This window comes from Centruroides sculpturatus, unplaced genomic scaffold (assembly GCF_000671375.1).
Source record: "Centruroides sculpturatus isolate CEXI.00-Female unplaced genomic scaffold, Cexi_2.0 scaffold1012, whole genome shotgun sequence".
In the NCBI taxonomy this organism is placed as follows: domain Eukaryota; kingdom Metazoa; phylum Arthropoda; class Arachnida; order Scorpiones; family Buthidae; genus Centruroides; species Centruroides sculpturatus.
This window is the reverse complement of record NW_019385155.1, coordinates 288,922-312,387: the sequence shown is the minus strand read 5'-3', so window position 1 is coordinate 312,387 and position 23,466 is coordinate 288,922. Positions and strand designations below refer to the sequence as shown.

Here is a 23,466-nt window from a genome sequence, read left to right as displayed (position 1 = left end):
TATATTACAATTTCCTACTTTCCAGACAGCTGGAAGATTACAAAAATTTCTCTGATAAAGAAACAAAACTGTACAGACCAATACAGTCCTAAAGCCTTTCTTATGCAGCTTTCAGTTGGGGGGCATGTGATTTATGTTAAAAGTACAGCTGATAAATTTTTAAGGATATAGAGGCAATTTGCCTTAAGAATAACATGCTGCTGTAAAACAGTGTCTACTGAAGCAATTCTTGTGTTAATGCCATGGCCTCTCTATTTTTAAAAAAGATTCTGGAATACTGCATTAGGTGTGAATCTCTGTTATCAGTACATGAACATCATCTGTGTGCCACTGGTTTAAATATGTTTAATATTGAGAAACTTGTGATGGAGAATATTCTACATCCTGCTGAAGAAGCCAACTGTTGGTTTAGAGAAGAGCATTTTTTTGACAAGCAGATTGAGATTTATATATTTACAGATTGTTCCAAATCAGATAGAGGTATTGGGGCCAGTATTTGTATATTTACTTGCTATAACAGTAATAATATTACAGACCCAACCTTTATCCTAAATTACAAATTTCCATCTCACACCTCAATCTTCCAGGCTGAAAGGGAGGCAATGTATCAAGCAGTAGCCTGGGTATGCAAACTACAGGATAAGGAAAAGCAAGTAAACATATATAGTGACTCCAAATCAGTTCTTACTGCTGTTCTTAACAGCAGAATTAAAAAATGAGCAGGTTAAAAAAATTGAAGCTCTATTATCTTTATGCAGATAGAATAAAACTTGAGTATGTACCAGCACGTACCTGGTATACAGGGAAATGAAACAAGCTGATCTGGAAATAAAGAAAGCTGCAGCTGACAACATGAAGTTAATTAGCCTACCTGTTTCTAGGCAGTATTGAAGCAAATGCTGACAGCATACTTTACTCAGCTCTGGAATGAGGAATGGAAAAAAATTCTGTGGGATCTGTCATTTTCAGTCATTTCGATATTGTTCCTTGAGATGTTTGGGAATTCGTTGATAAATTTGACATCTTTGCTTATTATAACTTTTTTGTCTTTGTGTTCCATAGACAATATGCTTTTGTTTCACTATAATAGCCTATAAATATGCATTTGGTGGATTTCTCATGGAATTTTCCTTTTCCTGGTTTCTTTTTTAATGTGAATGCCATTTGACTGAATGTCCTAAAATGTTTGTTTGGCATTCTACCAGTCCATAATTTAAAGGGTATGGAGCCTTCAGGTTCTTTGATGGACATCTATTTCTAATATATGATGCAGTATATACAGCGTCTGCCCAAAAGCATTCTTTCTATCCTGCTTGGAGTGGCATGCATCTTTCCATTTCCACTAGTGTTCTATTTCTTCTCTGTGATGCCATTTTGTTGTGGTGTGTAGCAGGATGTTTTCTCATGCTTAATCCCTTTGTTTCAGGAAATTCTGAAATTCTCTGTTAGTATACTCTGTTCCATTGCCTTTATCTTTCTTCCAGTTTTATTTTCTACAAAGGCTAAGTATGTTTTCAATTTCTTGAGAGCTTCACTTTTGTTTTTCATGAAATAAATTTCACCTCATCTAGAGTGATCATCAATAAATGTGATGAAATATTTTGATCCACTCTATGATTTGGTTCTCATTGGTCCACAAATGTCAATATGAATCAGTTCTAATATTTTTCTGCATCTTTTTTCATTTTGCTTCAGAAATAGTGATCTGGTTTGTTTCCCTGTTATGCAGATCTCACAGGGGTCGAGTTCTTTGTTTCATCTTATATTTAGTTCTCTTATTTTTAGGTTGTTGGCCATGTGCCATACATCCCTTTTGTTTAAGTGACCTAAACGTTCATGCCACCTTTTCATTTCATTAACATTTGTTCAAGAGAGTTTAGATTCCTCCCACCTTTCTTTAACTTAGTACTGTATAGCCCTCCTTCTTTAAATGCTTGTATGTGTACACTTCTGGTTTTCAGATCCATAATAGTTGCCTGGTTCTTTTGGAATAGTACAATGAATCCATGATCAGTTATTATCCCAACTGACAGTAGGTTGGTTCTTAGTTCTGGTACAAGGAGTGTTTTCTCTAATTTGGCTTGAAATCTTCTCTTTGTTTCAATTATTACATCACCACTTCCTTTGATTTCTGTTGTAGATGAGTTGGCCAAGTTTAATTCACTTATGTGAGATGTTTCAATATTAGAAAAGCTTGCTTTATCATCGCACATGTGTGATAAAGCACCTGAGTCTAGACACCATTTTTAATTTTCTTCCCCTTCATTTGCTGTAATATTTGCATTATATGATTCCTGTTTTCGTGTTGTTAGGCTTGTACTCATAGCTCTCTGTGGTTTTTGCTTGTATCTGTCCAAGCATTTTCTTGCCATATGGCCTATTTTGCCACTGTTATGGAATTTGAATGGCCCCTTATTTTCTGATCATTTTGTTTGTTGTTTGCTTTATACAGCGCATCCAAATTCTTTGAATCATTGGTATCATTTCCTTTTCACACCTCATACTCTTCTATTAGCTTTACTTTGTGTGTGTCCGGCAAAAGAAGTTTGTCTTGTGTTTTGATAGTGATCTGAAATTGTTTGAATGATTTTGGTATACAATATAGCAGTAGTACTGTTAATAGTTCTTTGTTTATGGAGATTTCCATTTCTTTTAACTTATCTACTATATTGAAAAAGTCTCTTACATGATATGCCATATTATCTCCTTTCCTCATTTTCTTCAGAATTAATTTCTTTAGTAGCATATCTTAATTTCTTTAGTAGCTTTCTTGCAGGACCTATCTATTTGAAAATTTCATGTAACTTATTCCATATTTCATGTGAGTTTTCACATCCTTTTATCTGTTTTAATTCTGCTGGGCTTATGGTGAGGATTATATCACACATTGCCTTTGATTCTGCTGTGTCCCATTGCTCTGCTGCCTTCATTGTATTTTCATCTCCAAGTATAATTTCTGGTTTCTTTCTTTTTCCGTTGACGTATTCCAGGAATTATTTTTGATCAGAAGTGTCTTCATCTGTATTTTCCATGTATCGAACTTTTCTTTACACAGTGGTTCTATTCGTAAAGCTAGTTGACTGGCCATTTTTCTTTTGTAGGCTTCATAATTCTATTTTTTTTTAATTCCTGTAATTCTAGTCTTTGATACTTAATTTCTGATCTTGAATTCAGATATGAATTTATATCAAGCAGGCATAAAATAATGTTCTTTTGCATTACAATACTTCCCATACAAATAAAGTTACAACTGAAAAGCTGGCAATTTGAATTCACTGTGTTACCTCACTCCCATACTTTCCTGATTTGGCATCATCACACTATGCATTTTTGACAAGATGAAAAACTTTGTATGGACACAGCTTACAAATTGTGATTTGGTCCCTGCAGTTGTCTTATCAATGGATGTGGGCCACATCAAAAGATCAGTTTATTGAGATGAAGTGAAAATTATCTGAGAGATGGCAAAGATGTATTGATGTTAGTGGAGACTATAGTTAAACAGATGGAAATGTACTTTACTCGATAAAGTTTATCTGATATCCGTAAGTATAATTAAGTATAGTTTCAATCATTTCTGAATGTGCCTCATAAATATAAATGAATAGTCTTCAGTAATGAAAATAAGAACATCAGTTATTATATCCAGAATATATAAAGCTTTAGAAATTTTAAACATCAAATTACTGTTAAATAAAAGTTTAGAAACTAATTTAAATATATTATTTTATTTGAAGTGAATTAATTAAATGGATTTATGCTTATTTATTTTGTGTTAAACAGTTTTATACTATCAGTTAATTGTATTTTCATAGTATTATTAATGTATAACTTTCTTATTTTGTTGTTAATATTATATTCATAGATTAGAAAATTTAAATATGCACTATTTTTAGATGATGAAGCACCTGAAGGCAGTGCTGCTTATCAGAAGATTGGCAATGAAAAAATTACTGTTGGAAAGCTAGATTCTGGAGTATATTTAGATGGTAATGATTTGAAGTTAGTATATAATGCTAATTCCTCAAGCCTACCTTCTGGTTGTACTAAGGACTATCGTGTAGTTATTACTTTTAAGTGTCCTCCAAGAGGAAAGGTATGTATTTTACTTTATATTAAATATTAAGAAATAGATTTTTATAAATTTAATTATTTAATGTTTCAGAGTCGCAATCCAAGGATCGTATTTATTGCAAACTGTCAGTATGATATTGAATGGGAAACAGAATATGCTTGTTCAGAAAAAATCTTAATAGGAAACTTTTCAAAATGTACATTTACTAGCATGACTCATAAAATTGAATTGGATCTTAGTCCTTTAAAGAAAATATCAGGTGAATATTTTAAAGTTAAGATACTGTATTATTTAAAAGTGATAAAATATTCTTTTTGTATTACTCGATGAAAGACAATGGCATAAGAATATTAGAAAATTATAAAACTTTTGTAAAAAAAAAATTCTTTTTTACAAGTTTTTCTTTTTAATGGCCAAATTTTAATATTGATATTAAAGATGTATTGTATGGATGTATATTTATATGTTTCTAAGTGCCAGTTTTATATATTCCTATTAAATTAATTTCATTTATATTAATCTCTCTTAAATGTGCAGAAAATGCCTGGCTACAAATTTCATTTTTTATCTCATTTTACAACTAATTTACTGTTCATTTTATAAGTAGCTCTGATATTTACTTTGAATTAGGCCTTTTAATATAATTAGCCTATTCCAAACAAATAGCTTTCTTATTGTTTCTATAATAGATTATCAAATATATTTATTAAATATTTTTGTTTGTAGTTTTCATAAATATAAAACAACATATGGCCATAATTCTTGGTTTTGAGCTTTTCATTTGTAGATGAAATTATTGTAAATTTTTTATTATTATTTTTGGAAAAAAAATATAGCATGGATATCATAACCTCAGTATATTTTAAGCAATTACAAAACAATTGTTACATGCTAATCTCTATATATTAATTTTGTCAGTATCGTTTGTTAGCAAAATCCTAACTATGTATCATTACATCTGTTTTAAAATGTACAGCATTGATAAAATTTTACATATTATAATTTTAGAATCAATTGAAATAATTCTATAATTTTTATAAAATAATAATTAAAATGAAATATGAATCAAAAACATATGCTATCCATTATTGAAAACTAAATTTTTATCAATAAAATTATCATCAATATTAGAATATGATGGTAACTTGTAACCAAAACTGGAACAATATATTGACAAATTTAGAAAAAAAGCTTTTTTCACTTTCCAGCAGTATTTAATGAGAAAAAAAATTTCAGCATTATTAATAGGCTTTCTTCAGTTTTCAAAAATAAAAAATGGAATGTTCCATATAACATACATTGTAAAAAAAGAATCTCAGATTTAAAATTTCCAATAGCGTTTAGATTGATGTAGCAAACAAGGAAATTAACAAATAATTGTAAATATAAATGAGAAAAATAAAATAAAAATAACAAAAGATTAAAATACATAATTAATAATATATATAAATAAAAAAAAATAGTTAGAAAAATAATATATGAAAAATTTTTACATAAGCAGTCATATAGGATCTACCACTGATAAGCATAGAATTCACCATGCAAACCTCCTGTCTTTTCTTGGTATATGGTACCTTAAAGAAATCACAACATATCTGATAATGAGTACAGTATTCTTATAAGCAATAAGGGAAATTTGCTATCAGAAATTTGTATCTGTGGCTTATTTTTAGAATTTACATTACATGAAACATTTTTTTTTTTAACTGAAGGCAGCTTATTAATAAGGATGATCATTTTTCATCATTAAATACTGCTGGAAAGTGAAAAGATGTTTTATTGTGTAAATTTGTTGACATATTGTTTCAGTTTTGTTTATAAGTTTTGATGATACAGTAGAGAGTCGATTTTCCGAAAGTCAATCATCCAAAATGTCAATCATCCGAAAGAATTCCAGTCGACAAATTTAAATTTTCGCCAGTGCTGTGGCACTTCAATTTTTGGCTATGTCTCGGGCTACTCAAATATTTTACGTTTTTGATACTAAATTAACATCTGAAGTATAATTTTTTATTGTTTTTATATTTTTCAATATATTTATTTTGTTTGTACAAAATAAAAAAATAATTTTTAACGATACAATAGCCTTTGTTAGGCTTAACATCGACGAAAATTCAACGCGAAGCGACACGCGATGGAGAAAAATTTAAACATCGGATACGTTAAACTATTTTTTCGTACATAAATCGGTTATCCGAAATATCAGTTATACGAACAACCCCAGTCCCCAATTGATTCGGAAAATCGACGCTCTACTGTATTTTAATTCTAAATAAATTTCTATTAATTTTTGAAAATTTTATTGTAAAATTCTCTTAAAGATTGATCATAAAAACTTGGATTTTATTTATTTATTCAATAAGATTATCACTTTATTTGTTATACTAACTTTGTTATTTCAAAGTCATTACTCCACTTCAGCATACCATAATGTTGCATTATCATTACACTGCAATCATAATGGTTTATGATGGATTTCTGCAGGTTGAATTCCTTTTATCTAGGAAAAAATAACTGTCGATTTCGTTTTATCCATTTGTAGTTACATTTAGTACATTTGCCATTGCTAAACTGGTAATACTCAAACAAATGAGGTGGGCCTTTGCCTCCACTGGGTGAACATTCTTGTCATATGATGAAGGAAAAAGTACAAACTGACATCATAGCCAGTGCGCTATATGCTTTTCTTTCATTGGAATAAAATAGGGAAACATATTTTTTGACATATGTCAGAAAAATATTTATACATGTATTTTTTATTTATGGATAATATTTTTCTAATTATAAAATTTTGATGTTTGTTTTAGATTATTATTATATAAAAAGTAATGAAACTGCATTTGCATTGAATGTTTGTGGTGGTATTGGATCAAGCATTTCATGTAATAATCGAACGTGGAAAAGTTATTCTGTTTGCATGTTTGATTCAAAGAATAACTCTGAAATTATAGGAACAACAAGAGATGCAGAATTAAGGTAATTATAATTAATTATTTATACATTTTTGACAATAACCAATACTTCTAATAATACTATTTAAAGAGAATATGTAGGCCTATATGTGCAAAAATTATTAGATTTTTAATTCTTAATGTATAAAGGTTTCACTCCAATCTGTATATTATGTTGCAATATGCATTAAACAAATATTGTATATTTAATCCTTTATGTGTATGGGTTTTATGCATGATATGTAGCAAACATGAAATTTCTGCAAATAGTTTATTACTATTCCTTAGACCAGAGTTGTCCAACCTTTTTTCCTAATGGGCCAAGTTAGAAATTGTATATATTCAGCAGGCCACAAAGGTAATTTATATAAATATATGTTTTTAAAAAGTTCAAAATGTGAATATCAAATTTTAATAACAAATATATATTATTACAAAAAATACTGTAATAGCGACAGTAAAAAAAAGAAATTATACTCACACAAAATAAAAATAAATTTGATGCGATTTTTGATATTGCCTTCCTTTTCTAATATTGTCAATATCTGCTTTCATGAGCCTAGTCTTAATTCTAAGAATGTTAGTTTAAAGGGAAACACTCTCTTTAAACTAACACTTCTTTCAGCAGTTTTGATGTTTTTAATGATGTCAAAATGTATCCAGTAAAACGAGAATAAGTTTTATGACATACTTTATCAAAATAAATGAAAATATACCTAAAAATATTTAGGGTGCAGTGGGCTGCATAAAATATTAAGTGAGCCACAGGTTGGACATCCCTGCCTTAGATTATAAAGCTTGAAAAAATTAACAACAATAAAAAAAACAAAAACAAAAAACAAATCTTTCACTAATTTCTGCATATGTATAAAATTTATAGAAAAGTATAAAGTTTAATCAAATATTCAAATAAAAAAATTTATTGTATTCATAATGTGGACTGTGAAATACTTGTACCTGAACATGCTGGGCTTTCATACTCATAAAAACTTTTAGAATCTTATATACCTTATATGAAATTCTAAGTTTTATACATTATAATCAAATAATAAATAATTTATTATTTTCTAGTTTTAAAAAAACTGAAAAAATTAAAACCACATAAATTACTTAAACATAGTGTTGTGTGTAGATACCTAAAATTTCTATATGAAATTTAAAAATTTTGAAAATTTATTAATAAAATAAAAATAATAAACTTTTACTATTTGTACAACTAATGATGATTTGTAGTTTTTATGAATAAGATGATGCAAGATAATTTGATCAGAAGTTTCTGAAGTAATTTTAGATTTATGACTTTTTCTGAAGACATAATCACTATTTGTATGATTTTCAAATGATAAAGAATATGATTTAAAAAGTAATAAATGTAAGAATTATGACATTTCAGTTTAATTTTTAAAATCATCAATTTCACTTTTATAAAATTAATTTATAGAAATTTTTTGTTTCTTCCTTCTTTTTCTGTAAATAGAATTTTAATAATTTTTTATGTTTTTAGAATATAAGGTAAATGCAGAGATGGCATTATTTTAAGCAAGTTATCAGTTAAATATTTATATAATATATTTTTTTTTTACTTTAAACATTTTGTTGTTTTATAAATATTTAACAGTGCAGTATTGGAAAATAGAAGTATTTCAAATTGATTTTTGTTTTTAATATATAACATATAAAAATTTAATTAATTATATTTTATTATCTAATAACTTTGCATATTTTTATTGCTATTAATAGATTTGTTGATGGGCAGATCACCTTGACATATCCCACTCTTAATAATTGTAGTAATACAGGAACTACCAAATTAAGTGTAATTGAATTTGAATGTGATGAAGAAGCAGGTGAGAACTTTTATATATATTTTATTTATTAAAGTCAATCTAAATACTAAAAGATATGAAACATGAAAAATTTTTTAAAATGAAATAAGAAAAAATGTTTTAGTAGTCCATATACAGATGATGCTGTCTGATACTAGCATTATTTTATTTCTTTCATGTCTAAAATATAGTTAGGCTGGAAACTTTAGATGCCTACTATGTAAAATTTAAAAGAAAAACTTTGTGTTAGTTCAAACTTTAAGTTTGAACTATCACACAGTTGTTGTTTTTTTTTTTTTTTAATTTTCATTATCATCTGGCTTCTTGAGGGATGAGTATTGTGAATTATTTCATTATTTTTGTTGTATTACTGTTGATTGTGTTTGTTTAGTTTCTTTACTATTATTACTCAATAATATGGCTACAGGAGTAAAAAGATCAAGCTGTAGCTATAAATTGAAAGTTATAAACTATGTAAAGGAGCATGGTAACAGAGCAGAAGAATGTTTTTATGAGACACCAACCACAGAAAAATATGCATGATTGCTGATTAAATGATTTTTATTGTTTTGTTCATTTAAGTGAGTTTGAATTTAAATTCCAAATATAAACATTTTTATTATCTTAACTAATTGAGATAATTTAAATTATTAAGCATTATTTTAACATCATATCACTCAACTAGTGGTTGTTGCTTTCAGTTCTGTGTCAATAGATTGAATCATTCATTTATGGTTTTCCCATTGTTCTCATGTTGAATGAATTACAAAGTTGCCAGTATGTCTGAAACTGAACTGTTAACTTTTTCAATCCATACTTTAAGCTAGTCTTTTTATATTTCTCTTCAATCAGAGTGATATTTTTTCTAGTCTAGATTAATTTAACTTTTTAACATTCTCATACTCTTTTAATGTTTACATTTCTTGTTGCTATCTCTTAACCCTGTCTAATAATTTCAATTGATTTTTTCCTATCTGAATTACTTACTTTTAATATATTACATTAGTGGTTAAAATTATTCTGTTTTTANAAGATAGGCAAGTAAGTTGTCATGTTTTATTAAATTTAATAATTAGAATTAAATGAATTAAAACATTTATCACAGCAGAAAATTGGTTATTTAGAATAAAATTACATACAAAATATCACAAGAATCAGTAAAAGGAATAAAAAAATTGTCTACAGGAGGAGTCCAACCACCTTTGCTTAATTAGGAACAACAAAGATTCTATGAATGGATATTAAACACCAGGTGTATATGCTATTCTGTTACATGATACTCAAGTGGGATCACTTTTTAGTGTACATCAGAGTGATTCCCAGGAGTCTTGTTTTAAAAGAAAAGGAGAATATACAAGACATCAGTAAGAATTGGTCCAGGATATGTTTTGGACAGTGACATGAGGATCCATTTTGATGAGGCTCATGTATTACAATGGACATCGGATCCCAAATACTTGATATACTTAGAATCACTTCAGATTACAAAACTGTTAAAAACTGGAAGGTGGTCAACTTTAGAGATGAATACACACACACTACAGAATGGAGGGCATGGCATATTTTACACTTCCCTTAGAATTTTAGTAGAACTTTTAGTTTAGTGTTTTATTGTTTTTATTACAATTCAATGTTAAATTTACAAGTTTTAATTTATTGTGATAATGCAGTGCTATTAAAGAATGTAAAGAATGGATGGTAGCATAATTGGCAATGCATTTACACAATAAGCAGAGTTAGGAGTTCAAATTTGCTCCAGATCAAGCTTTTTTTCCAGAAATTTTTTAATTAATTAATTTTAATTCTAATTATTAAATTTCACACAAGATGGCAACTTAATTCCCTACCATTTTATTCTAAATTATGTAATAACTGTTAATACTTAATTAGCCAAATCAAAGCCCAATGATGAATTTAGCTTTATCTGATTATTAACATTGTGTCTCTTTTTATTTTTTAGATGATAATGGTGTTGGTAAGCCCATATTTTATATGGAAAATAACTGCAAGTACATTTTCAAATGGAAGACAAAATATGCATGTTTAACACATCCATATAATAATAATTGTTATATTAATGATGGAAATGTCCAAATAGATCTAGGAGTTTTGACAAAGAAAAATGGTAAGTTTGTAATTCAGTTATTTTTGTTATAAAATAGAAATTAAATATATTTTATTGGGAATAGAAATATTATTANCTATGTATCATTACATCTGTTTTAAAATGTACAGCATTGATAAAATTTTACATATTATAATTTTAGAATCAATTGAAATAATTCTATAATTTTTATAAAATAATAATTAAAATGAAATATGAATCAAAAACATATGCTATCCATTATTGAAAACTAAATTTTTATCAATAAAATTATCATCAATATTAGAATATGATGGTAACTTGTAACCAAAACTGGAACAATATATTGACAAATTTAGAAAAAAAGCTTTTTTCACTTTCCAGCAGTATTTAATGAGAAAAAAAATTTCAGCATTATTAATAGGCTTTCTTCAGTTTTCAAAAATAAAAAATGGAATGTTCCATATAACATACATTGTAAAAAAAGAATCTCAGATTTAAAATTTCCAATAGCGTTTAGATTGATGTAGCAAACAAGGAAATTAACAAATAATTGTAAATATAAATGAGAAAAATAAAATAAAAATAACAAAAGATTAAAATACATAATTAATAATATATATAAATAAAAAAAAATAGTTAGAAAAATAATATATGAAAAATTTTTACATAAGCAGTCATATAGGATCTACCACTGATAAGCATAGAATTCACCATGCAAACCTCCTGTCTTTTCTTGGTATATGGTACCTTAAAGAAATCACAACATATCTGATAATGAGTACAGTATTCTTATAAGCAATAAGGGAAATTTGCTATCAGAAATTTGTATCTGTGGCTTATTTTTAGAATTTACATTACATGAAACATTTTTTTTTTTAACTGAAGGCAGCTTATTAATAAGGATGATCATTTTTCATCATTAAATACTGCTGGAAAGTGAAAAGATGTTTTATTGTGTAAATTTGTTGACATATTGTTTCAGTTTTGTTTATAAGTTTTGATGATACAGTAGAGAGTCGATTTTCCGAAAGTCAATCATCCAAAATGTCAATCATCCGAAAGAATTCCAGTCGACAAATTTAAATTTTCGCCAGTGCTGTGGCACTTCAATTTTTGGCTATGTCTCGGGCTACTCAAATATTTTACGTTTTTGATACTAGATTAATTTATAAAGTATAATTTTTTTTGTTTTTATATTTTTCAATACATTTATTTTGTTTGTAAAAAATAAAGAAATAATTTTTAACGATACAATAGCCACAATTATTATTTTAAAAAGTTTACATTAGGCTTAACATCGATGAAAATTCAACGTGAAATGACATGCAATGGAGAAAAATTTCAACATGGGATAGGTTAAAAAGTGTCTTTATAATTGATGGTAGTGTCTTTCTTTATAACCTTGTAAAGCTCAATGTTTTCTAAATGCCATATATGTGACTTGTGCATTGTCTGATATATGAGTTTTACTTAGTATAGGTGGTCATATAGTGTGGAAGTAACACAAAGGAGATATAAGTAAATAGATTACAATATATAACAATTAAAATCTGTACATGCATGTATTTATGACAGTTTGAATTTTTAATTTAATGTTATGTTCTAGTTTTTTGAATAAACATTCAGTTTTATTTTTTCTAGTCTGATAATGTCCATTTAAAATGTGAAGAAAATGATTGTTTTCATTAAAATAAATATTTTTTTGCTGATTATTTGTGTAGTTGTGTTTATTAGTACATTACATTAGTATTGTAGTAGTGACTGTGTCAATTGAATGATCCCAATTAAAAAACCAACAAACAACAATGTATAGCTTCCCAGGAAAGTTAAAATTAAGCAACTTATTGCAGGAATTTTTTTATTCCATTTTACAACTAATTTACTGTTCATTTTATAAGTAGCTCTGATATTTACTTTGAATTAGGCCTTTTAATATAATTAGCCTATTCCAAACAAATAGCTTTCTTATTGTTTCTATAATAGATTATCAAATATATTTATTAAATATTTTTGTTTGTAGTTTTCATAAATATAAAACAACATATGGCCATAATTCTTGGTTTTGAGCTTTTCATTTGTAGATGAAATTATTGTAAATTTTTTATTATTATTTTTGGAAAAAAAATATAGCATGGATATCATAACCTCAGTATATTTTAAGCAATTACAAAACAATTGTTACATGCTAATCTCTATATATTAATTTTGTCAGTATCGTTTGTTAGCAAAATCCTAACTATGTATCATTACATCTGTTTTAAAATGTACAGCATTGATAAAATTTTACATATTATAATTTTAGAATCAATTGAAATAATTCTATAATTTTTATAAAATAATAATTAAAATGAAATATGAATCAAAAACATATGCTATCCATTATTGAAAACTAAATTTTTATCAATAAAATTATCATCAATATTAGAATATGATGGTAACTTGTAACCAAAACTGGAACAATATATTGACAAATTTAGAAAAAAAGCTTTTTTCACTTTCCAGCAGTATTTAATGAGAAAAAAAATTTCAGCATTATTAATAGGCTTTCTTCAGTTTTCAAAAATAAAAAATGGAATGTTCCATATAACATACATTGTAAAAAAAGAATCTCAGATTTAAAATTTCCAATAGCGTTTAGATTGATGTAGCAAACAAGGAAATTAACAAATAATTGTAAATATAAATGAGAAAAATAAAATAAAAATAACAAAAGATTAAAATACATAATTAATAATATATATAAATAAAAAAAAATAGTTAGAAAAATAATATATGAAAAATTTTTACATAAGCAGTCATATAGGATCTACCACTGATAAGCATAGAATTCACCATGCAAACCTCCTGTCTTTTCTTGGTATATGGTACCTTAAAGAAATCACAACATATCTGATAATGAGTACAGTATTCTTATAAGCAATAAGGGAAATTTGCTATCAGAAATTTGTATCTGTGGCTTATTTTTAGAATTTACATTACATGAAACATTTTTTTTTTTAACTGAAGGCAGCTTATTAATAAGGATGATCATTTTTCATCATTAAATACTGCTGGAAAGTGAAAAGATGTTTTATTGTGTAAATTTGTTGACATATTGTTTCAGTTTTGTTTATAAGTTTTGATGATACAGTAGAGAGTCGATTTTCCGAAAGTCAATCATCCAAAATGTCAATCATCCGAAAGAATTCCAGTCGACAAATTTAAATTTTCGCCAGTGCTGTGGCACTTCAATTTTTGGCTATGTCTCGGGCTACTCAAATATTTTACGTTTTTGATACTAAATTAACATCTGAAGTATAATTTTTTATTGTTTTTATATTTTTCAATATATTTATTTTGTTTGTACAAAATAAAAAAATAATTTTTAACGATACAATAGCCTTTGTTAGGCTTAACATCGACGAAAATTCAACGCGAAGCGACACGCAACGGAGAAAAATTTAAACATCGGATACGTTAAACTATTTTTTCGTACATAAATCGGTTATCCGAAATATCAGTTATACGAACAACCCCAGTCCCCAATTGATTCGGAAAATCGACGCTCTACTGTATTTTAATTCTAAATAAATTTCTATTAATTTTTGAAAATTTTATTGTAAAATTCTCTTAAAGATTGATCATAAAAACTTGGATTTTATTTATTTATTCAATAAGATTATCACTTTATTTGTTATACTAACTTTGTTATTTCAAAGTCATTACTCCACTTCAGCATACCATAATGTTGCATTATCATTACACTGCAATCATAATGGTTTATGATGGATTTCTGCAGGTTGAATTCCTTTTATCTAGGAAAAAATAACTGTCGATTTCGTTTTATCCATTTGTAGTTACATTTAGTACATTTGCCATTGCTAAACTGGTAATACTCAAACAAATGAGGTGGGCCTTTGCCTCCACTGGGTGAACATTCTTGTCATATGATGAAGGAAAAAGTACAAACTGACATCATAGCCAGTGCGCTATATGCTTTTCTTTCATTGGAATAAAATAGGGAAACATATTTTTTGACATATGTCAGAAAAATATTTATACATGTATTTTTTATTTATGGATAATATTTTTCTAATTATAAAATTTTGATGTTTGTTTTAGATTATTATTATACAAAAAGTAATGAAACTGCATTTGCATTGAATGTTTGTGGTGGTATTGGATCAAGCATTTCATGTAATAATCGAACGTGGAAAAGTTATTCTGTTTGCATGTTTGATTCAAAGAATAACTCTGAAATTATAGGAACAACAAGAGATGCAGAATTAAGGTAATTATAATTAATTATTTATACATTTTTGACAATAACCAATACTTCTAATAATACTATTTAAAGAGAATATGTAGGCCTATATGTGCAAAAATTATTAGATTTTTAATTCTTAATGTATAAAGGTTTCACTCCAATCTGTATATTATGTTGCAATATGCATTAAACAAATATTGTATATTTAATCCTTTATGTGTATGGGTTTTATGCATGATATGTAGCAAACATGAAATTTCTGCAAATAGTTTATTACTATTCCTTAGACCAGAGTTGTCCAACCTTTTTTCCTAATGGGCCAAGTTAGAAATTGTATATATTCAGCAGGCCACAAAGGTAATTTATATAAATATATGTTTTTAAAAAGTTCAAAATGTGAATATCAAATTTTAATAACAAATATATATAATTACAAAAAATACTGTATTGTTATCCAGAATATATAAAGCTTTAGAAATTTTAAACATCAAATTACTGTTAAATAAAAGTTTAGAAACTAATTTAAATATATTATTTTATTTGAAGTGAATTAATTAAATGGATTTATGCTTATTTATTTTGTGTTAAACAGTTTNAATTAGTTAAGATGATGATATACTGTTTATGAAAAATTTCAATAATTTTTAAATAAATTTCAGGACCTTGGAATGTAGTTAATACTTTAGATAAAGGAAAAAGTAGTTTTCTTCTAAATGTATGTTCTGAGATACCGAGTTTTAATAATAGCTGTGAACCTGGATCTGCTATTTGTAAAATAGGTATGTGTATATAAATTTAGATACTATTCCAGAATAAAAAAATTAAATTTAGTATGTATTTAAAAGCAGCTATATCATTGATGAACTTGTGCTTATCATTGGAAAAAATTCAATAATAATAAAAGAATAGCCACTTTCTAAAGTAGTATTTAAAATAGTGTTTAAGAAAATTTACATTATTGCATTAAAACATAAAATAATGAAAGAAATATATTATCTAACTAAATGATTAACATTTGAAAAGTCTAAAATTTGTTCTGAAAAAATTTTTAATTGTATTAAAAAATTTTGTTTTAATTTTTTTGTATTTGAAAAATCTGATTTTATATTTTTCTATATTGCAAAATTTTTTTTATTCTGAAATTCACTAACTATTTACAGAATACAAATATTTGAAAATAATAAAGTTTAAATGTAATTTTTTATTATTTTCTGTTTTCAGAATCTTAATTACAAATGTCATAATTGCAATACAGTATATTTAATGTAATATTTTATATTTATTTTTGGAAAATTATTTTCTAAAATACAATTTTAAAAACAAAATACATGGTGTCTAAAAGAGAACTGACAGATTATGAATAGTATTATGTATTTAAAGAAAACATCAACACACATAGTTTTCAGTAATTGTCAATGAAACTTAAAATGTTTTTTTTCCTTGCATAACTAAGACACAGGGTGCTATTGTTGCTGCAGGTAGAACTTTTGAATGAAATTTTTCGATGGGCTTAGATGGATCAATTCAGTTTCTATCTCACTAATATAATCTCTCTGAATCCCACCAGTGGCCAAGTGGTCTTTGTTCCCGGAACACTGGGAGTTTGGTTATGGGTTCATGCCTCACTTGGATGGGCTGGCCATGTGGAGTTTTCTGGATTTTCTCCACATATGCCTAAATAGTGGCCAGTTTCCCTTAAAAGACCTCTGGGAAGGCATTCCCCTAGGCAGATTGCCCAAGTGTTGCATTGCCATAAGTTAACAACAACAATATAATCTCTCATAACTTTTTCTTGTGGGGTTTATCAAACACCTGTTACAGATATTGAAACATTAAAAGATTAATAATACAAGACATGTTTTGATTGCATAATAAATGTAATCAGAACTGTCACACAAGACATGTTAGGTATTTGGAGAAACACTCAGAGAGGAATTGAATTATTGTTTTGATATTGTGAGAGTAACACCTGATGTGCACACAGATTTCTTGAAGATGAGAAATTTTTTCAGTTTGTGTACTAATTAGGACAAATAATATGGCTGTATCTATTTTCCTAAAATAAATACAAGTGTCAGTAATCCATCAGATCTTTTTTAAACAACCTGTATTGCATATTTTTTATTTATTTATCATTTATCTGTTTATCCTTTGGCATTAAAAAATTATATAAAAATAGTTGTAATTGCAGTTCAATATTGATATACACTAATACTCCGAACTTACGCGATAGGTGGGACCGAGCGATAACAACATAAGTTGGGGTATAATTTCGCAATTTGTGTAAAATCCAAGTCGGATGTATGTAATCTAATAAATGTTCTCATTAATCTTATCTCGTCTTTTGATTCGTTCATGGTTACAAGAAATCACCACGTAGTGTCTCTCAAGTCTCCGTAGATATAACAAACACAGAAANTTCAGTTTTTGTTTTTTTTTTTTTTTAATTTTCATTATCATCTGGCTTCTTGAGGGATGAGTATTGTGAATTATTTCATTATTTTTGTTGTATTACTGTTGATTGTGTTTGTTTAGTTTCTTTACTATTATTACTCAATAATATGGCTACAGGAGTAAAAAGATCAAGCTGTAGCTATAAATTGAAAGTTATAAACTATGTAAAGGAGCATGGTAACAGAGCAGAAGAATGTTTTTATGAGACACCAACCACAGAAAAATATGCATGATTGCTGATTAAATGATTTTTATTGTTTTGTTCATTTAAGTGAGTTTGAATTTAAATTCCAAATATAAACATTTTTATTATCTTAACTAATTGAGATAATTTAAATTATTAAGCATTATTTTAACATCATATCACTCAACTAGTGGTTGTTGCTTTCAGTTCTGTGTCAATAGATTGAATCATTCATTTATGGTTTTCCCATTGTTCTCATGTTGAATGAATTACAAAGTTGCCAGTATGTCTAAAACTGAACTGTTAACTTTTTCAATCCATACTTTAAGCTAGTCTTTTTATATTTCTCTTCAATCAGAGTGATATTTTTTCTAGTCTAGATTAATTTAACTTTTTAACATTCTCATACTCTTTTAATGTTTACATTTCTTGTTGCTATCTCTTAACCCTGTCTAATAATTTCAATTGATTTTTTCCTATCTGAATTACTTACTTTTAATATATTACATTAGTGGTTAAAATTATTCTGTTTTTATTAAATTGTGGAAAAAATTTATATATTATATTTTTTACTTTCCTGGCTCTGTTATATACAACAGAGGGAAAGTATGGTGATTGGTCAAAAAATGACCCTCAAGATTTTTACATTTTTGGACTGTAGACCTTGAGATGTCCAGAAATGCAAAAAAAAAAGGGGTGGTTTCAAACAATGTGTGAATGTTAGTGTGTATGTGTATCGGGGCATAATTTTGTTTACTCTCTTTGAAGTTTAATAACTGTGATTTTTGTCAAACATTTTTGAAATTTTGCAGGGAGGTTTGTGTCTTAGGGAGATTGATGCTATTAAATTTTGGTGGTTGAAGGTTGACAGGGTGGAGAGATAAAGGGGAGTTGTGTATCATATCTCAAGTAGGGTTGGACTTAATTAATGAAGATTTTATTTATTATTAGTATTTATAACTTTTTATAAAACCTTCCCTAGCCTCAAAATTAAGCTTTTTATCATTTTATAATAGTTAAAAATATAAAAGATTTTTAAATAAAATATTATAATAGATGACACCACAAACACAGTTTTAAATGTTCCCAGGAAAGTTAAAATTAAGCAACTTATTGCAGGAATTTTTTTATTCCATTTAAGATTCATGTCTTTTGTACCTAAAATTTCTTTGAAAATAAGGATTTTTGCTATAAGTTAAATGTGATTCATACTCTACAAAGAATATTTTTTTCTTCTGAAACTTCAACATGTAAAATTTGATACATCCAAGGCTAAATATAAACGTATGGTAATTTTCTGTTATGAGAATCATTTAATATTCCTTTTTATATTACTGTACTTAACAAAAGGTTGCAATCACCTGCCTTTTTAATTCAAATGTAGTATGTTTGGCTGATTAAATTATCTTTGATGATATTTCATGAATTTGTTATTAATCTTATTCTTCTACATCAGTTTAAAGAATGACTGATGACTGCAACTTTTTGTCATATGTAGTACATCTGATACTGAAATTTGTTATGTATTTGAAAAATTAAAACAAATTATTTAAAGATTTAAGCAGTTTTGACTCAACATTTCTCAGTACTTAGTCAATATAGCAATTTCTAATTCTGTTCTATGTTTCACATATATATAAAAGACTCGAAATTCGATTATATATAAACAAATTATTTAAAGATTGAAGCAGTTTTGACTCAACATTTCTCAGTACTTAGTCAATATAGCAATTTCTAATTCTGTTCTATGTTTCACATATATATAGAGAGAGAGACCTGCTCATTTCTTAAAGTAGAATCTTTTTTTTGAAAAACTCCATTGGAAAAATATAGAATTATTTTATGGCATATTTAAAATATTTATTCAAGAAAAATTATAAATTAAAATGAAAATAAAAATATATTTTTATATAATTAATAAGTAAATATAATGAAAAATATGTTACCAATAACGTTCACAATATATTGATGTATTCTAATAATATAGTATTCGTTTGGGAAATTTTCAATNTAGAAAACCAAGCCCAAATTATATATTAATAATTAAATGATAAAGCCAGATTCATTTGCAGGCTAATAAAATATATAAATGATATGTAATTTGGACTAAAGATAGGCAAGTAAGTTGTCATGTTTTATTAAATTTAATAATTAGAATTAAATGAATTAAAACATTTATCACAGCAGAAAATTGGTTATTTAGAATAAAATTACATACAAAATATCACAAGAATCAGTAAAAGGAATAAAAAAATTGTCTACAGGAGGAGTCCAACCACCTTTGCTTAATTAGGAACAACAAAGATTCTATGAATGGATATTAAACACCAGGTGTATATGCTATTCTGTTACATGATACTCAAGTGGGATCACTTTTTAGTGTACATCAGAGTGATTCCCAGGAGTCTTGTTTTAAAAGAAAAGGAGAATATACAAGACATCAGTAAGAATTGGTCCAGGATATGTTTTGGACAGTGACATGAGGATCCATTTTGATGAGGCTCATGTATTACAATGGACATCGGATCCCAAATACTTGATATACTTAGAATCACTTCAGATTACAAAACTGTTAAAAACTGGAAGGTGGTCAACTTTAGAGATGAATACACACACACTACAGAATGGAGGGCATGGCATATTTTACACTTCCCTTAGAATTTTAGTAGAACTTTTAGTTTAGTGTTTTATTGTTTTTATTACAATTCAATGTTAAATTTACAAGTTTTAATTTATTGTGATAATGCAGTGCTATTAAAGAATGTAAAGAATGGATGGTAGCATAATTGGCAATGCATTTACACAATAAGCAGAGTTAGGAGTTCAAATTTGCTCCAGATCAAGCTTTTTTTCCAGAAATTTTTTAATTAATTAATTTTAATTCTAATTATTAAATTTCACACAAGATGGCAACTTAATTCCCTACCATTTTATTCTAAATTATGTAATAACTGTTAATACTTAATTAGCCAAATCAAAGCCCAATGATGAATTTAGCTTTATCTGATTATTAACATTGTGTCTCTTTTTATTTTTTAGATGATAATGGTGTTGGTAAGCCCATATTTTATATGGAAAATAACTGCAAGTACATTTTCAAATGGAAGACAAAATATGCATGTTTAACACATCCATATAATAATAATTGTTATATTAATGATGGAAATGTCCAAATAGATCTAGGAGTTTTGACAAAGAAAAATGGTAAGTTTGTAATTCAGTTATTTTTGTTATAAAATAGAAATTAAATATATTTTATTGATGACTGATTAAATCATTACAATTTTAATATATTCTAATAATTGGAAAAATATTTATGAAGAACAGACTAGTTATTATAAATATTATTGTTTACATAATATACAATAAAGATACAATATGTACTAAATATTAATTTATTTATTTCTCTAAAGTAATATATTATTATCCATATCTACTCTAAACATTATATATTTTTCTTATGTTTTTTAAATTTGTACCCATAAAAAAGATAAAAAGAAATTGGTAAAGTGAATTATAGTAATTGAGATAAAGATTATACTAATTAAAAACATCAACCAACGTCTTAATTCACTAATGAACAAATGTTTTCAGCCTTTCACAAAAGCCATCATTAGGTTCTAAAGATGGAACATAAATTTTAATAGAAAACAAAATTCAAATGTAACTGCCCTTTCTTTGTCAAACTCAGTTTATATTTAATAATTACTTTTTAACACCTGAGTATATAACATGTCTATTCAGTTGCATTTGAATTTTGTTTTCTATTCTAATTTATGTTCTGTCTCTAAAGATGAAAAAGGTTGAAAACATTTGTTAATCATTAAATTTTTGTTCTTTTCTGGATTAAGGTGTGGTTTGGAGTTTTTTAATATTAAAAACATCTACAGTAGAGCGTCGTTTATCTGAAAGCCAGTTATCCAAAACGTCGGTTAACCAAAAGCATTCCAGTCGGCAAATTTAAATTTTCGCTAGTGCTGTGGCGCTGCAATCTTTGGCTATATCTTGGGCTACTCCAATACTTTTTTTGTTTGTGTGTGTGTTTTAGCTGGCAGCACTGAGAGATTTGTGTGATATTTTTCTGAGGACTGTGTGTCGTGCTGAATCGAACGTTTTTGATACTAGATCAACTTCTAAAGTATAATTTGTTTTGTTTTTATATTTTACAATATATTTATTTTGTTTGTAAAAAATAAAGAAATAATTTTTAACGATACAATAGCCACAATTATTATTTTAAAAAGTTTACATTAGGCTTAACATCGATGAAAATTCAACGTGAAATGACATGCAATGGAGAAAAATTTCAACATGGGATAGGTTAAAAAGTGTCTTTATAATTGATGGTAGTGTCTTTCTTTATAACCTTGTAAAGCTCAATGTTTTCTAAATGCCATATATGTGACTTGTGCATTGTCTGATATATGAGTTTTACTTAGTATAGGTGGTCATATAGTGTGGAAGTAACACAAAGGAGATATAAGTAAATAGATTACAATATATAACAATTAAAATCTGTACATGCATGTATTTATGACAGTTTGAATTTTTAATTTAATGTTATGTTCTAGTTTTTTGAATAAACATTCAGTTTTATTTTTTCTAGTCTGATAATGTCCATTTAAAATGTGAAGAAAATGATTGTTTTCATTAAAATAAATATTTTTTTGCTGATTATTTGTGTAGTTGTGTTTATTAGTACATTACATTAGTATTGTAGTAGTGACTGTGTCAATTGAATGATCCCAATTAAAAAACCAATAAACAACAATGTATAGCTGAAATGAGATTTGAATGATTTGAGAAATGATAAATAAGAAAAGATTTCTTGAAATTCAAAATATTTATCATAAATATTAAAATTGATGTTCATTATTATTAAAATATAACTGATTCATTAAATTAGTTAAGATGATGATATACTGTTTATGAAAAATTTCAATAATTTTTAAATAAATTTCAGGACCTTGGAATGTAGTTAATACTTTAGATAAAGGAAAAAGTAGTTTTCTTCTAAATGTATGTTCTGAGATACCGAGTTTTAATAATAGCTGTGAACCTGGATCTGCTATTTGTAAAATAGGTATGTGTATATAAATTTAGATACTATTCCAGAATAAAAAAATTAAATTTAGTATGTATTTAAAAGCAGCTATATCATTGATGAACTTGTGCTTATCATTGGAAAAAATTCAATAATAATAAAAGAATAGCCACTTTCTAAAGTAGTATTTAAAATAGTGTTTAAGAAAATTTACATTATTGCATTAAAACATAAAATAATGAAAGAAATATATTATCTAACTAAATGATTAACATTTGAAAAGTCTAAAATTTGTTCTGAAAAAATTTTTAATTGTATTAAAAAATTTTGTTTTAATTTTTTTGTATTTGAAAAATCTGATTTTATATTTTTCTATATTGCAAAATTTTTTTTATTCTGAAATTCACTAACTATTTACAGAATACAAATATTTGAAAATAATAAAGTTTAAATGTAATTTTTTATTATTTTCTGTTTTCAGAATCTTAATTACAAATGTCATAATTGCAATACAGTATATTTAATGTAATATTTTATATTTATTTTTGGAAAATTATTTTCTAAAATACAATTTTAAAAACAAAATACATGGTGTCTAAA

The 23,466-nt window shown here is 26.5% G+C and overlaps 1 protein-coding gene across 1 annotated transcript in view; it reads left to right on the top strand.

The window, feature by feature from the left end:
• LOC111635546 (cation-independent mannose-6-phosphate receptor-like) overlaps positions 1-23,466 on the top strand; it is an 81,853-nt gene that overhangs the window by 4,467 nt on the left and 53,920 nt on the right. The window contains exons 3-10 of the mRNA XM_023380536.1: positions 3,897-4,096; positions 4,166-4,334; positions 6,883-7,051; positions 8,767-8,873; positions 10,813-10,977; positions 15,844-15,963; positions 20,856-21,026; positions 22,786-22,905. Of these exons, the coding sequence (XP_023236304.1) occupies positions 3,897-4,096; positions 4,166-4,334; positions 6,883-7,051; positions 8,767-8,873; positions 10,813-10,977; positions 15,844-15,963; positions 20,856-21,026; positions 22,786-22,905 (1,221 nt within the window). The remainder of the gene's footprint in view (positions 1-3,896; positions 4,097-4,165; positions 4,335-6,882; positions 7,052-8,766; positions 8,874-10,812; positions 10,978-15,843; positions 15,964-20,855; positions 21,027-22,785; positions 22,906-23,466) is intronic.